General features: G+C 36.4%; 1 protein-coding gene across 6 annotated transcripts in view; it reads left to right on the top strand.

Moving 5' to 3' along the window:
• Positions 1-16,106, top strand: part of XRN1 (5'-3' exoribonuclease 1) — a 124,220-nt gene extending 108,114 nt beyond the window's left edge. For 4 of the 6 annotated variants that reach the window (XM_045539379.1, XM_045539382.1, XM_045539381.1 and 1 more), the window contains 5 exons: positions 4,335-4,448; positions 4,544-4,646; positions 9,964-10,002; positions 10,372-10,532; positions 10,991-16,106. In XM_045539379.1, the coding sequence (XP_045395335.1) occupies positions 4,335-4,448; positions 4,544-4,646; positions 9,964-10,002; positions 10,372-10,532; positions 10,991-11,296 (723 nt within the window). In that variant the 3' untranslated portion in view covers positions 11,297-16,106. The remainder of the gene's footprint in view (positions 1-4,334; positions 4,449-4,543; positions 4,647-9,963; positions 10,003-10,371; positions 10,533-10,990) is intronic. The other 2 variants (XM_045539383.1, XM_045539380.1) reach the window with 1 other exon arrangement.
• Positions 16,107-16,479: the final 373 nt, after the last annotated feature.

The following is a 16,479-nucleotide window of genomic DNA, read 5'->3' as shown; positions in this document are numbered from 1 at the left end:
ACATTTGTTGCTTTGGGACTTTTTGATGAAAGCTATTCTCACTGGAGTTAAGTGATATCTCGTGGTTTTGATTTGCATTTTCCTGATGATTAGAAATGTTGAACATTTTTTCATGTTTGTTGGCCATTAGTCTGTCTTCTTTCTAAAATTTCTGTTCATGTCCTTTGCCCACTTTTTAATGAGGTTGTTTGATTTTTTTCTTGCTGATTTTCCTGAGTTCTATATCAATTCTAGTTATCAGCCCTTTATCAGATATATAGCATGCAAATATTTTCTCCCATTCTGTAGGTTGTCTGTTCGTTCTAATGATAGTTTACCTGGCTGTGCAGAAGCTTTTTAATTTGATTAGGTCTCATTTATTTATTTTTGTTGTTGCTATGATTGCTTTTGGGGTCTTCTTCATAAATTCCTTGCCTAGGCCGATATCTATAAGAGTTTTTCCAACATTTTCTTCTAGAATTCTTATGGTTTCATGCATTAGGTTTAAGTCTGTTATCCATCATGAGTTGATTTTTGTGAGTGGTGAGAGGTGTGGATCCTGTTTCAATCTTCTACATGTTCCTATCCAATTTTCTCAGCACCATTTTTTGAATAGGAAGTATTCTTTTCTCCAGTGTATGTTTTTGTCTGCTTTGTCAAAGATCAGATGGCAGTATGAGGATGGTTCTATATGTCGGTTCTCTGTTCTGTTTCATTGGTCTGTGTCTCTGTTCTTGTGCCAGTACCTTGATGTTTTGGTTACTATAGCCTTGTACTGTAGCTTGAAGTCTGGTAAATTGATGCCTCCCAATTTGTTCTTTTTGCTTAAGGTTGCTTTTGCTATATGGTGTCTTCTCTGGTTCCATATGAAGCATAAAGTTATTTTTCCTAGATCTGTGAAAAATGATATTGGTATTTTAATAGAGATTGCATTGAATCTGTAGATCCACTTTGGGTAGTATAGACATTTTAGTAGTATTTGTTCTGCTGATCCATGAGCATCATATGGTTTTCCATCTGTTTATGTCCCTGCTATTTCCTTCCTTAATGTTTTGTAGTTCTTCCTGTAGGGGTCTTTCACATCCTTAGTTAAATATATTCTTAGGTATTTTATTTTCTTTGTTCCTATTGTTAAAGGTATTGAGTCTTTGATTTGGTTCTTAGCTTGACTGTTATTGGCGTGTATGAATGCAACTGATTTGTGTACATTGATTTTGTACCCTGAGACTTTGCTGAATTTATTTACCAATTCCAGTAGTCTCTTGGCAGAATCTTTGGGGTTTTCTAGATATAAGATGATATCATCAGCAAAGAGTGATAGTTTGACTTCTTCTGCTTTCATTTGGATACCCTTGATTTCCTTTTCTTGTCTGATTGGTCTGGCTAGGACTTCCAGCCCTATGTTGAATAGAAGTGGTGATAGAGGGCAACCTTGTCTGGTTCCAGTTCTAAGCGGGAATGCTTTCAGTTTTTCCCCTGTTCGGTATGATGTTGGCTGTGAGTTTGTTGTATATGCTGGAAGAGGCCCAGGAGAAACCGTGGAATACAGGAAGCCTGGAAAGGAATAAGGCCTGCTGCAGACTGCTGGATTGCAGGTCTCAGACAGCCCATCTCCACACACAGACTTTCTGGTTGAGTAGGGCCATTTCAGCTCCTCCCTGGCAGCTTTGTCCAGAGGTAGGGAACAGACCTTTGACCTCTGCCAAAGCAGATCTCTTGCCAGCATCTGTGGAGCTTAAGGGCAGGCTCACCTAACCCAGCCCCACCCAACCTCAGTCCCCCACCTGCCTCTGCTCTGGTGGAGAATAAGATTCACCTGGAAGTTCCAGGGCCCCACCTACAATCTCAAGAATTAGAGTGCTTCTCCTGAGGAACTAGAGCTGGTCACGGGTCCCAAAACCAACATTGCTGCTTGTTCCTTCTGGCAAGTGCCACCTCCTGATAGGGAGGTCAATTTGCATGCCCTTTTACTGCATTTACTGACTTAATTATGCAGGGTGTGATTGATTCTCACCCACAAGCACTACCTACTGGCTCAGAGATTAAACTGGGCTTGTCATTATCTAAACAAAAGAAAATGCAAACGTAAGAAGCAACAGCTGCTCCAGATAAGAAGGAATCAGCAAAAGAACTCCAAAAGCGTGAAGAATCAAAGTGAAAGGTCACCTCCAAAAGGGAATACAACAATCTCTCTAGCATTGGATACCAACCAAAAGCAGAATATTAAAATGACAGATGAAGAATTTCAAACATGGATTGTAAGGAAACTCAATGAAATACAAGATAAAATATACCCCCAGCACAAAGAAACCACAAAATCATGCAGGAAATGAATGAAAAATTCACTTAGGAAATTTAATTATTGAAGAAAAATGTATCTGGCCAACTAAAAATATATAGAGAAAAAATTAGCCGGGCATGGTGGCACATGCCTGTAGTCCCAGCTACTCGGGAGGCTGAGGCAGTAGGATCACTTAAGCCCAGGAGTTTGAGGTTGCTGTGAGCTAGGCTGATGCCACGGCACTCACTCTAGCCCGGGCAACAAAGTGAGACTCTGTCTCAAAAAAAAAAAAAAAAGAAAGAAAGAAAAATAAGCCTGGGCATGGTGGCTCATGCTTGTAATCCTAGCACTCTGGGAGGCCAAGGTGGGTGGATCGTTTGAGCTCAGGAGTTCAAGACCAGCCTGAGCAAGAGCAAGACCCCGTCTCTACTAAAAAATAGAAAGAAATTATATGGACAACTCAAAATATATATAGAAAAAATTAGTCAGGCATGGTGGTACATGCCTGTAGTCCCAGCTATTTGGGAGGCTGAGGCAGGAGGATCTCTTGAGCCCAGGAGTTTGAGGTTGCTGTGAGCTAGGCTGATGCCACGGCACTCTAGCCCAGGCAACAGAGTTAGACTCTGTCTCAAAAAAAAATAATAATAATAATCCATCATGACCCAGTCACCTTCATCCCAGGGATGGACGGATAGTTCAACATATGCAAATCTATAAATGTAATTCACCACATAAATAGAAATAAAAATAAAGATCATATAATACTCTCAATAGATGCAGAAAAAGCATTTGACAAAACTCAGTACCCTTTTATGCTAAGAATGCTTAACAAAATAGGCATAGATGGGACTTACCTTAAAATGATAGAGTTTCAGTTTTATAAGATGAAAAAAGTAATGGAGATGGTTGGTGGTAATGGATGCGTAAAATTATGAACCTATTTAATACTACTGAACCACTTTAAGATTATTAAATGGTAAATTTTATGTTATGTGTATTTTACCACAATAAAAAATTTGCGAAAATAGTAGCAGGGTTAAACTAGTAATATACATAAAAATGGCTACCTTTTGAAAAAATGGATTTTTTTAAAAAATCTTTTTCATAAAATAAAAAATTAAACTAAATATAAAGAGTTGTTAATACAATTTAAATATGAGTATAAAATCAGTCAGAACCTCTGAGTCTTTTAGATTTTGGCAATTAAATCATATTAGCAAATATCTGCTAATTACAGGATGGATATAAAGTATGAGTCAGCCAATTTTTTTCTGTAGAGGGTCAGATAGTAAATATTTTAGGCCTTATGGATGATATGTTCTCTATCACAACTTCTCATCTCTACAGTTAGAGTGTGAAAGTAAACTTTAAGAATGAATGTGGGCCGGGCGTGGTGGCTCACGCCTGTAATCCTAACACTCTGGGAGGCTGAGGTGGGTGGATCGCTCAAGGTCAGGAGTTCGAGACCAGCCTGAGCAAGAGCGAGACCCCCGTCTCTACTAAAAATAGACAGAAATTATCTGGCCAACTAAAATACATATAGAAAAAATTAGCCGGGCATGGTGGCGCATGCCTGTAGTCCCAGCTACCTGGGAGGCTGAGGCAGTAGGATCCCTTAAGCCCAGGAGTTTGAGGTTGCTGTGAGCTAGGCTGACGCCACGGCACTCACTCTAGCCTGGGCAACAAAGCGAGACTCTGTCTCTTAAAAAAAAAAAAAAAAAGAATGAATGTGGCTAAGTTCCAATAAACTTTATTTACTAATACTAAAAGAGATGTAACTCGTAGTTTGTCAACCCAAAACCCAGAAAAATATTTTTCTGGCTTTTATTTGCATCAGGATGCCTAACTCTTCAGCCAGTTTAGAGAGCATTTTATTTTGTAAATATTAAAAGATAGAGCAACAATTCTAAAATTTTTCATGGTAACCCAAAACTTAAAGACCGTTTTTAAATTCTTGAGTTCTTTTTTTCAGAATGTCAGATGGAATTATTCTACTTATTTAGACTAAACTTTGGGAGAAGCAGTCAACTTCCTAGACAGATAATTTCATAGACATCTATATTCTTTTTTTTAGACAATGACTGTTTGCCAGGTAAAGTTATCTAATGGTTTACTGGTACATGGGCCACAGTGCCACTCTGAAAATGAAGCCAAGGAGAAAGCTGCACTTTTTGCTTTACAACAGTTGGTAAGAACTGTCCATAACTTCTCTATTAAATTTTAAATTAGTCTCTATAAAAAGTTTTTGTTATATTGTCTTATAACTTTTAAATACTTCCACAGGGCTCCTTAGGAGTGAATTTCCCTTTGCCTCCACCAATGTTTCCAAATTATCCTTCTGCCATACCACCCAGAAGCATTCCTCCAGTTTTTTCCCAACCTACTGGTAAGATATTTTGCTTTCCTAAGTATTTGTCATTGAGTTGTTATTTTTACTGAGTTCTTTTAAGAATCATCATTTTTAAGAAATCAAAAAATTTATTCAGATGTCTAGGAATATAAGAAGAGATTGTGAGAAGCAAATTTGAAGCCAAGGCTTGCAGATTCATCTAGAAACACCATTCTCCTACAACCTCTGATATGGCTAGAGTAGTACGGAGTTTCTTTGTAGTGGGCAGGGCCTTATTCCCCAGTAGCTGCCAACAGATGAATTTAGGTTCAAGTTAGACATCAAAAACACAGGCAATAAAAGCATCATGTAACTTCTTTGGGACTCTGTTTTCTTATTTGTATTACACTGTGTCCAGGGTCTCTTTGAGACTAATATTTTATAATTTTATGATTCTAAATCTTAAGTTCATTAGATATTTCTTTTATCACTCAATCTTTTTCCTGATAGCAGCTGGCTTTTTTATATCTTATTATTTTAAAGCCGATAATTTATTTAAGTTTAGAAAATTACTTTTTGAGGCTACAGTATTACCAGGTATTATTCTAGGAATAGTATCCTAGAACTTATCCTTATTATAAATATTAGAAAGGCTAATAATGCTGATTAAATGTACAACATGCAGTTATCTCCTTTAATTCCATTAAACTGAATAATAAAGGATTTAAAAAGTGTATACCTACAAGGGCAAAGAGATAGGAGAAGAAATATCAGCAGATTTGAAAAGAGATTTAAAAAGAGTTTGTGATGAAAAAACAATTAAAGAAGTAACCAATTTGGCAGAGCATGGCTAAGCTACAAAGTAAAATACCTGTAGAAGAGGTTACAAGTGAGCTGATGAACAGATTGTGCCTCACAGTTCCCAAGAGATTCTGAACTGTCAGAGAAGATATCAGAAATTATCAGAGAAGGCAAAGATGAGGCACAGGCTGAAAAGAGAGACATTGGTTGAAAGTCTGTATGTGGAGTGATGGGACCACCTCCCCATACAACAAGCAGTTGCCTCTTCACGCAAAAGACTGGAGGTGTTTTCTCTGGAGGGGCTCTCTAGATATGAGGACACCAGTACAGAGTAGAGAATGAAATACTAGAGTAAAGACAGAGGTTAAAGAAAAGTTCTCTTTTTTCCCCTTCCTATTCTCTGATTGTAGCCAGCCATACCTTTTCATAGGAAATTGGAGGATGGTCCTCTTTTTTTTTTTTTGAGACAGAGTCTTGCTCTGTTGCCCGAGTGCTGTGGCATCAGCCCAGCTCACAGCAACCTCAAACTCTTAGGCTCAAGTAATCCTTCTGCCTCAGCTCCTGAGTAGCTTGGACTGCAGGCATGCGCCACCATGCCTGGCTAATTTTTTCTATATAGATTTTTAGTTGTCCAGCTGATTTCCTTCTGTCTTTAGTAGCGACAGTGTCTCTATCTTGCTCAGGGTGGTCTCAAACTTCTGACCTCAAGCGATCCTCCTGCATTGGCCTCCCAGAGTGCTAGGATTATAGGCGTGAGCCACTGTGCCTGGCCAAGAGGATGGTCCTTTTGAAAAATTCATTGACCTCCAAAGAAAAGACCTACTGACTTTTAGAGTGTCCGAACCAAAAGGCTGGCTCACTTGTCAGTCATCTTAGAGTGAAGACCTCAAATCATCTAGCCCTGCTCCCTGCCCACATAGATACTGCTTCTAATCACAGTTTTAGTGTTTCCCTCTTTCATATTACCAGACTGAGATCACTCAACATTAAAGGAAAATCTGTAAAAACAAAGAGAAAGCCCAAAACAAAAAGAAATTAAAAAGATCTGGAAACAGAGATAATATAGAAAATAAGAAAACTTCAAAAAACAGCTGTAATTAATATCTTCAGTGAAATAAAACAGTATTGCAACCAAAAAATAAAAACAAGATTCTATGAAAAAAGAATAATTGGAGAACAAGTAAAATTGTTCAGTCAAATTTTAAAATGTAGTATATAAAGCCCTAGCAAAGCCAAGGAAGACAAAAGCTGGAAAATAAGAAAGAACAGAGGCCAAATGTGATGGCTTATGCTGATAATCCCAGCACTTTGGGAGGCCAAGGTCGGAAGATTACTTGAGACCAGGAGTTCAAGACCACCCTGTGCAACGCAGTGAGACTCCATCTCTACAAAAAATTAAAAAAATTAGCCTGGCATGGTGGCATGGGCCTGCAGTTCCAGCTCCTAGGGAGGCTAAGGCAGTAGGATTGCTTGAGCTCAGGAGTTCGAGGCTGCAGTGAGCTATGATTGTACCACTGCTGTCTAGCCTGGACTACTGAGTGAGAAGACCCTGTCTCAAAAAAAGAACAGAGATTGAGAGGAACAGTGCACAAATCCAGATCTAGCACCTTTCTTATTGTAGTTCCACAAAAAAAGATCTGAGATAATGGAAAGGAGGAAATTATCAAAGAAATAAGACAAGAATGTTTCCTAGAACTAAAGGACAAGTGCTTAGCACAATGAATAAAAAAAGACTCAGATTATCTTGAAATTCAGAATACCAGTGATAAAGAGATGGTCCTAAAGAGCTTCAGAGAAGAGAGCAAATACAGTACATGTAAAAGACCAAAAATCAGAATGGCATTGCACTATTTAACAGTGCCTAGACACTAGAAAGTATTGACTACCTCAAAATCCTAAAGTAGAATGAGTTTCATCTTAGATTTCTCTGTATAGCCAAACTATGAGTCTAGTACAAAGGTAAAGACATTTTCAGACCTGCAAATTTATTTCTTATGTACCCTTTCTTAAGAAGCTACTGAATTATATGCTCCAGTAAAACAAAGCAGTAGTTAAAAAAAGCAAAAAAAACCATGAGACCAAAACAAGATCTTGTATAGTTATGCAATGAACGGAAATCCCAGGATGCCAACTGCTCAATATGTGTAGAAAGTAACTTGTCCCAACTAGAGAAGCAGAAGGAAGTCTTAGCAGGTAAGGAAGGTTATTTGATAGATGGGCAACATCTGGAAAAACATTAAGGATAGTATATAGAAGACTAAGGAGCTTTTAAAAGATAGTTACTTAAATAAAAACCAAATGTTTTGGCCAGTTGTAGTGGCTCACGCCTGTAATCACAGCACTCTGGGAGGCCAAGGCAGGAGCATCACTTGAGCCCAGGAGTTCAGGATTACACTGAGCCGTGATTGGGCCACTGTACTCCAGCCTGGACAACAGAACAAGATTCTGTCTCTAAAAAAAGAAAGGTTTTACAAGATAAGAAACATAATCAGAGAACCTTGCTTGGCTCTGCAGTGACAATATTTAGTCACATGTCATAACACTGCCTATATATTTAGACAAATGTCATAATAATTCTTACATTGGGAGGACAGGGCAGGTATTATAGTAAGGGGTAAGACAAAAGAACTAAATTTTGGTCTATCTTAATAGGAAGTCAAAATGCCTACAATTAGTAAATCACTAACCAGTAACATAAGCAAATTATTGAACAGTATGGAAATAAACTTCTAAAGCAGTTAAACCTGGAGTGGAACAGGTAGCTGCTGCTTTATGTTGAAAACCTTTTTTCGTACAATATGTATATAGTTCTTTGATTTTTTTCCCAGTCTCAATTTTATTTTAATTTCATGACCTATTGCCATATTGTTTCCCAGAATGGCTTGCTATACCAATTTGTTTTTTTTTAAATGTAATTTATCTGAGGTTATAAGTTACAAAGTAGCCAAACTGGCATTCAAAATCCAAGTCCGTCTGTTTCCAAAGCCCATGTTTTTGTACTACACTGGCATGCCTTTGACTATAAACAATGTTTTAGTCATAAATTTTTTTTTTTTTTTTTGAGACAGAGTCTCACTCTGTTGCCCAGGCTAGAGTGCCGTGGCGTGAGCCTAGCTCACAGCAACCTCAAACTCTTGGGCTCAAGAGATCCTCCTGCCTCAGCCTCCCGAGTAGCTGGGACTACAGGCATGCGCCACCATTCTCAGCTAATTGTTTCTATATACATTTTTAGTTGGCCAGATAATTTCTTTCTATTTTTTTAGTAGAGACAGGGTCTTGCTCTTGCTCAGGCTGGTCTTGAACTCCTGAGCTCAAACGATCCACCCACCTCGGCCTCCCAGAGTGCTAGGCTTACAGGCGTGAGCCAGCCCTTAAAATTTTTATGACATAATGGATGTGATGTTTTCATATAACTCAATGTAGTAATATCACTGTAACTTATAAAATCTAATTTGCTTCTTTTTCAAAAATGAATCCAGGAACCATATATAAGTTAATTTTAAGTAATTAGTATGGGGGAAAATGTGTTTCTCATATATATATATATTTCTTTTTTTTTTTTTTGAGACAGAGTCTCACTCTGTCACCCTGGGTAGAGTATGGTAGCATCATCATAGCTCACAGCAACCTCAAATTCCTGGGCTCGATGGATCCTCCTGCCTCAGCTTCCTGAGTAGCTGGGACTACAGGCACATACCATGTCACCGGGCTAATTTTTCTATTTTTAGTAGAGATGGGGCCTCACTGTTGCTCAGGCTGGTCTCAAACTCCTGAGCTCAAGCGATCCTCCCGCCTCAGCCTCCCAGAGTGCTAGGATTGCAGGCGTGAGCCATCACGCCTGGCCCGAGTTTTATATTTATTAAGTGATTTATTGGGGAAATTGTGGAGTTGGCCTATATATAAGGTTAGCATAGCATTTTTTAAATAGATCTTCTTAGCATTATGACTTCCACCAAAGTTGCTTGTAGGTAATATTAAGACCTAATTTTCTAATGAGTGTTTTCTAATTAGTGTTTTTCATATTAAAAGTTTTCTTCATCCTGGAATTTGTATATGTGTAATTCATAACACTTAAATATGATTCTTCTCTTCTGATCCCAAAATTTCTTACGTGGCTGAATTTTAATTAAGCTGTACTATTTTATAGGTCTGGCTGCTTTTTTCTCTCTCTGAAAAGAAGGCTTGAATATAATTTGTATCTTCTTCAGTTTCAATGTTCTGGTGTCTTGATTCTCACTGTTTAATGCAGTAATTCCCAAATGCTACACTGATGCAGACTATCTGCATAAGAATCACCTGTGGAGCTTAACTATACAGATTCCAGGGCCCCTCAAAGTCTGGCTCACTATGTCTGAGGCCGTGCCCAGAAGTGTGTATTTCATAAGCTCCCCAGGTGATTCAGATATACAAATCAGGTTTGGGAACCATTGGTTCAATACATTTTTAATAAGAAACAAAATGTAAATGAAAAAATCCTTGAATTACAAATATTAGAATAGGGAAAAGAAAGATTCTACATGTCAAATAAAAGTGACCAGATTTCAGGACTTGAGTTTTTTTGGTTTTTTTGTAGGCTGGGATCACTATGGAAGCAACTTAGCATTGGGGGCAGGTGAGATCCTTAAGATTTCTTTCTTTGGGCCCAGGCTTTTCTCTCCCAAGGGGCAGTCTCATGACCCTTTTACTTTTTTTAAAATATAATTGCAAATATTTCTAAAGCTCTTATGAGCATATGGTTTTATTGTCCTTTGCAGACCAGCATAATAATGATAAATTCATTTCTATAGATAATTCACAGTCCTAAGGGCTCCAGAGGTTAAATGTTCTAAGCAAGAGTAACTTTGAGTTAAGTGTAGGCCTTTTGCCAAAGGTGGGTGCATGGGGAAGCCCAAAAAGGCTAGCAGAAGGAAGTCTTACATTTCAGGGCTTTGATGCTACACACTATTTTACTAAGAGAAAAATTTTCTGTGATTTTTAACAGCAAATATAATGCCTTCATCATCTCATCTCTTTGGCTCAATGCCATGGGGACCACCAGTGCCAGTTCCTGGGAAGCCCTTCCATCATACTTTATATTCTGGGACCATGCCCATGGCTGGGGGAATGCCAGGTGGTATACACAATCAGTTCATACCTCTGCAGGTGAGACCTGGAACAAGAATTATTATTTTTTAAGAGAATTATTTTTTAAATGCTCAAAGACTATTGATAGAAATTTGTTTATTCAATTTACTTATTCAGTACCAACTAGAAATCTAGTACTGGTTTGGGTACTGATAATATAATGATGACAAGTCAGACCTGTCCCTGCTGTGTTTGTGTTCTAATAAATAATAATAATTGTAGCAAGTAATAATATGCTATTCTAACACAAAGTGATTTAAAATCAGGAATATAAATTTTTTTATTATTAAACATGGAGAATTTTTAAATATTTTGTTTGTAACTAAATTGTTTGATTACTAAAGTCTGCTTTGGAAATTTTAAATGGAAGTCACAAAGCAGTGATTGACAAATATTAGCAGCATGGTTTATGGTATTTTCTGACACTAGCTTTTTTTGCCTATATTGTTAATTAATGATGCCTTTATTCCTTAAAGGTTACTAAAAAGAGGGTTGCAAACAAAAAGAACTTGGAGAATAAGGAGGCCCAGAGTTGTTCTCAAGCTACCCCACTTCAAACTAGCCAGCCAGATTCTTCTGATATCACCAAAGTAATTCCACAGGACAATTCATCAGCTTCCTTAAAGTCCTCTCAGATTGCCCAACCTGCATCTTCTTTTCAAGCTGAAACTGCTTCTCAAGGCCATAGTAGGTCGCACCATAAGTCAACACCAGGCTCTTCTTCAAGAAGAAAATCAAGAAAACTGGCTGTCAATTTTGGCATTTCTAAACCTTCTGAATAAATTTAGTACTTGGAGTTTTAATTTAACCTTTTCTTTCCATCTACCTTTTTATAAATCCATACTTGTGTCTTATAAAAAATTAGAATGTACTATTTTTAAATAATATGTTTAAATTGAAAATTTTTCATTTTTAAGTTGCCAGGCACTTTTCATGCTGTTTAGAAGACTATATCAAATTGTGCACTTTAAATATGTGCAGTTTGTTATGTGTCAATTATACCTCAATAAATCTGTTTAAAAAGAGACAAATTGAACCTTGTGTTAAAATAGAATCAGTGGACAAAACATTAAAATGTACCACTCTAATCATTGGCCTCATCAGTAGAAGCATCCTAAACTATGAATTAGACATCATATTAGCAATAATAATAAACATCTTTACAGTATCATTGAGGAATAATTAAATGGAGCATGAAAATTGGCCCTCAAGTATAATTTACCGAATGTGGATTTTATTTCTCTTTTTAATGACATAAGAAAATTGTCAGGAGAATGTCTCTTATATGTATTTTATTAATAACTTATGCTTTGTTGTGTATGAGGGTCCTTTAGACCTGCTGTGAAACGATCACACTTGTGGTGGTGCTGCCAGTTTTGCTTTATTCTAAATTTTGTACCAAAGCAACTTTAGAATACTGATCAGACTATTTCATCTAAATGCTTAGAACTATAAATAGCATTCTAGATTTGAGTAAGTAATTATAATTTTTTAGATTATTCAGAACCAGCATTAGTAATTTGTAATAAAACTAAATTTCAAAATCGACAGGGTACAATGATTACACATTAATCTTCTAATAGAATAAAGTGCAAAATATTAATCATGTTAATTAAAATAAATTGTGTTATTCTTTTGTATAGCCTTCTATTTGCTTACTTGACCTTTTATGAGAGCTCCGCTGTTGGTCCATGTGTAGTGCTTCCTGGGACTAAAGAAATTCTAAATGTTTTTTAACTTCCCAGGTGTGCTATAATACAGGTACAATCATCAGTTTGTGATGTACATTATTTACTGCCTGTTTCATTCTAGTTCTGTATTTTTAGCCTTATGCCGAACTGTTCAGTGATGCTGGGATTTTTTGTTTGCATGTCATGTGTTGGATGTGTGCTGTTCAAGCTGTAACTATTGAAATTATTTTAGAATTTATGAACATTTCTCAGCAGTACCAGAGCCTATGTTTTTATATATATATTTATCCTTTAGTTTTTGTGATATGCATATATTTTTAAGGAAGTAAGTTATACTTTTGAAAAAGTAGGAACCACAGTCTTTATATGGAGTTGCTTATTATCATATCTAATCTCATTTAGGTCATTGAAAACTCCGCCATGAGTCTTAAAGTACTCTATTTGTTTTTAAAAATGCTGGTATTGAATGAAATGGATTCCTTTCTCTAACTGCTGATTTTAAAGTTTCTCTAAATGTTATTAATAGCAGAATATGTGTATATTAGTAGTGCCTTTAGTAAAAGAGATAAATGCTCATTATCTGTCATTTATTGTAGTCTATAGTGCTGTGAGTTTCCATGATTTTATTTTGTATTAATTTCTTAGGTTCAGATGTTCATCAGTTCCCAACATTTCCTTGTTTTTTTAATCTGTAGTGAAATCTTGAGTAATGAAATTCAAGTAATTCCCAGTGTTTATCTTTATTGCCTCATAATCTCTCTATTTGTTTTTAAAGGAGACATCTATCATGGTATTACAAAGAAAAGTTAAATTGTGACAGTAATGTTACATTAACCTCTTATTACTTTAAAGTGTGTAATGTTTCACCTTGCTTAACAAAGTCCAGCATTCAGGAATTGTCTCAGTCATCACTCCTGTGTGACAGTTCTATAAACAGCATACAGCCTACATGTGTTTCAGAGCACAGAGGAAGGAGCAGATGCCATCTTCTGAAAACTCTAAAGGGAAATTTTAGTAAACATAGTACCACTGAACCTGTAAGGATACGTCCCCAATATTTGAGCACAGCAAGCTGATACTACTATATGGATAGGCAGTAAAAGTGTTTTCTTTTCCTTCCTTTTCTTTCTTTAACATATTATTCTAAAGGTCGAGATTAAAGAGAGATTAAAATAAGAGAGAGCTCCATAATGACTGAATAGTGGTCAGGCATTCTTCTATATTCTTTTCCCCTTGTAGACCTATTCCAAATATGAGCCTGAGGTCCACGGGAAATGTGCCCTCCTGGTGGAGGATGTAAGAGGCAGAGGCCATTTTTTCCTCATGATGATCTTGAGGAGACTGGATCCATTGGTAGTCATGCCAGGTAGAGTCTGGTGCGTATCTGAAAAGCAGTTGGACTTTGGGAAACTTACAGTTTTTCCTCTTGGATAGGGCAGACTGAGACCACTATCAGTGTTTAAAAATATGCTCATTCAACTGTTGAATCTGCTGAGGGCTTTTTGTGAAAATGGTGAACTCCATAGGGCACAGAAGAACAGATTCCCCAAATTGTTTCATATTTCCACATATCTAGGGCACTTCCTCTCCTCACTGAAACATTATTTCTAAATATTTTTGTTCGGTAAGTCTTTTCTTTTTTTGAGCAAAGTGAATTTTGAAGATTGATCCTTCTAGTCTCATTGTTTCTTTCCACAATTTCCCACATTACCTAGTAATTACCTCAGTTTTATAATTTGACAGAATGTGTTAATTGATTTAAACATCATGTAGACTAAAGTCTTAAATATCTAAGACTCAGTTGCATGAAAAATTATATTGAACCTTGGTTTCAATTTAAGATTTTCCTTGCTTTTCAAAGGGATAAGAAGTGAAGATTGGAGATTTTTTTTTTTTGCCTATTGGTGAGAGGGATGAAGAACTATTGATGCAAGTTTTTTATTGTTTACTTTCTTTTCTGTAGTCAGGTATTTGCTTTGGTTTTAGACTTATACTTCCAAACTAACATAGATTCTTGGTTTTCAGGAAAAAAGGCAGAGAGAAGAAGGTAGTTGAAAGAAGGAAACCAGTTAAATAAAAAATCCAATCACTGCATTTTTAGACTGTAGTGTGTCTTTCTAGCTCAAGGAATAGATAAACTGTAGGGTCTTTTTTATTCACTCACTTTTTAATCATCTGTTCTATTACAATTTTTCATAGTGCTTTTCTGATTTTCACCTTATTATATGAGATAGGTAGAACCATTCAGATCTTCATTGAAGTTAGTTCTAACATGCTTCTTCCCATTATTTAGAGAACCTTTTTTAAATTTCCCAGCTCTTTGAGTTTGCTGTATCTCTTAGTACTATCTTGCTTCCAAATTATGTTTTTTCTATAGAAAATTAATTTATTGGAGAGAAGTGCTTGTGAAAAGCATTCTCTGTCTTAAAAAAAAAGTCCATCACAGAAGTTCACTTGTCATTTTTCTAGAGATAGTGATAGTACTGAACCTGTTAGTATTCTTTATATTTTGTAAGCTTTGTCAGTGAAGCCATCTTTTTTGCAGGAGCCTCCCTATCCTGGTCAGGATAAATCTTAAAATTCCAGAAATGAGTATTTTTCAGACTGACTTGATTGATATTTCCATCACACTTCTCCATCTTCCACCAGGGAACACAGTTAAGAGGCAGTGTTAAAACAGATGGCATCAGGTCTCCAGCAACACCGCAGAGCAAGCAGACCGTAAGTTTCGCTATTAACTACTTTGTTAACAACTCAGACATCACAGATCCTTCTTTTAGAGACAGAGGAAAAAACACGTACAAAATAGTTTTAATAGTCAAGAATGTCAACAATCCATAGCTGCTTTTGTGTTTGTGTGTGTATGTCGGTGAACCAATAATAATGCCTTGCTCAATCAGTGCATTCAGCCATCTCAAGTGCAATTTGTGAAGGAGACTGTGGTTTCCAAAAGATACATTTTTTAAACATACTTAAACCTGTAAAAAAAAAATTTTTTTTCCAGCTGTACAGCCGTTGCTATTGATTATTTCTGCAGTTAATATGCTTTTTTTTTTTTTTTTTTTTTTTTTTTTTTTTTTGAGATGAGGTCACTCTGTCTGCTAGGCTGGAGGGCCGTGGTGCAATCATGGCTCACTGCAGCCTCCAACTCCTGGGCTCAGGCGATCTTCCTGCCTCAGCCTCCCAAATAGCTGGTAGTACAGGTACGCACCAGATGCCTGGCTTTGTTTTACTCATTTGAAGCCAAATTCTCATACTGTTTCTCATGAAATAATAGGGGTGAGAATTTGGTCCACAGTTTGCTTTAAGTTCTCTTCCTTTCCTATACAGTTAAGGGTTTGGGGGTTTGTTTTTTGGGTTTTTTTCTTTTCTTCTTTTTTGCCTCAAGTAGCTTATATTTTCTTTGCCTGCACTCAGTTGTTTGAGTGTTTTCACCTATTTTGATATATGAGTAATAGATGGTGTGTTGTGTCATCAAAGTGTTCAACATTGTGTTCATTTAAACTATGTAAGTGTAATTCATACATAATACATGTATATCTTAATTCATTTCTTTTCACACATAACTTTTATAAGTAACTGGAATTTTTCATTAGATCTTATACAGAGCAGTATTTTATTAAAAATTCAAAAGGGAAGACTTTCATGTGCTCATTTTGTAGTTTTTGTTCTTTAAATATCTTTACATTGTCTGCCAATTAAAGTGTCTTAAACTTGCACTGGAATGGACTCCGAATGTATTTTTATGTTATTAAGTTGTACATTTGTAGATTTCTAGCATGAAGTTAGCCTCACAATGCTGTGCAAAAGGATTTTAAAATATAAGAGTCACTGAAAGAGTTTAAACATCTTTACATGTTCAATGCTCTATGGATTTTAATTAAATAGAATGATTTCATAAGCTGTTTGTTCTTTTATTACATTAATATCAGAAGTAGAAACTTTACAGTCTTCACTTAACCCCATATCCTTTTATATCTATATCTTGGTACTATGTCATGTACAGTAAACTGAGAGATGGTTGGTGGAAAAAACCTGAATTGTAGATTCAGATGGCCATGATTCAGATCGTAGCCCTACCTCTTACTATTAATAGCTGTAAATAAGTCATAATCATATTAGCATTGGCAAGTTATGTAAGGTGTAAGCCTCAACTTCTTCATTTCTTTTTTTTTTTTTTTTTTTACGGGTAGGGGGTAACGAGTCCCAAGAGAGGGACCTGGGCGAGCTTCACAGGACCCACAGAGTGGTACCAGAGAAGTCACCTTCTTCAT

Source organism: Lemur catta, chromosome 1 (assembly GCF_020740605.2).
Source record: "Lemur catta isolate mLemCat1 chromosome 1, mLemCat1.pri, whole genome shotgun sequence".
In the NCBI taxonomy this organism is placed as follows: domain Eukaryota; kingdom Metazoa; phylum Chordata; class Mammalia; order Primates; family Lemuridae; genus Lemur; species Lemur catta.
This window is presented reverse-complemented; position numbering and strand designations above follow the sequence as displayed.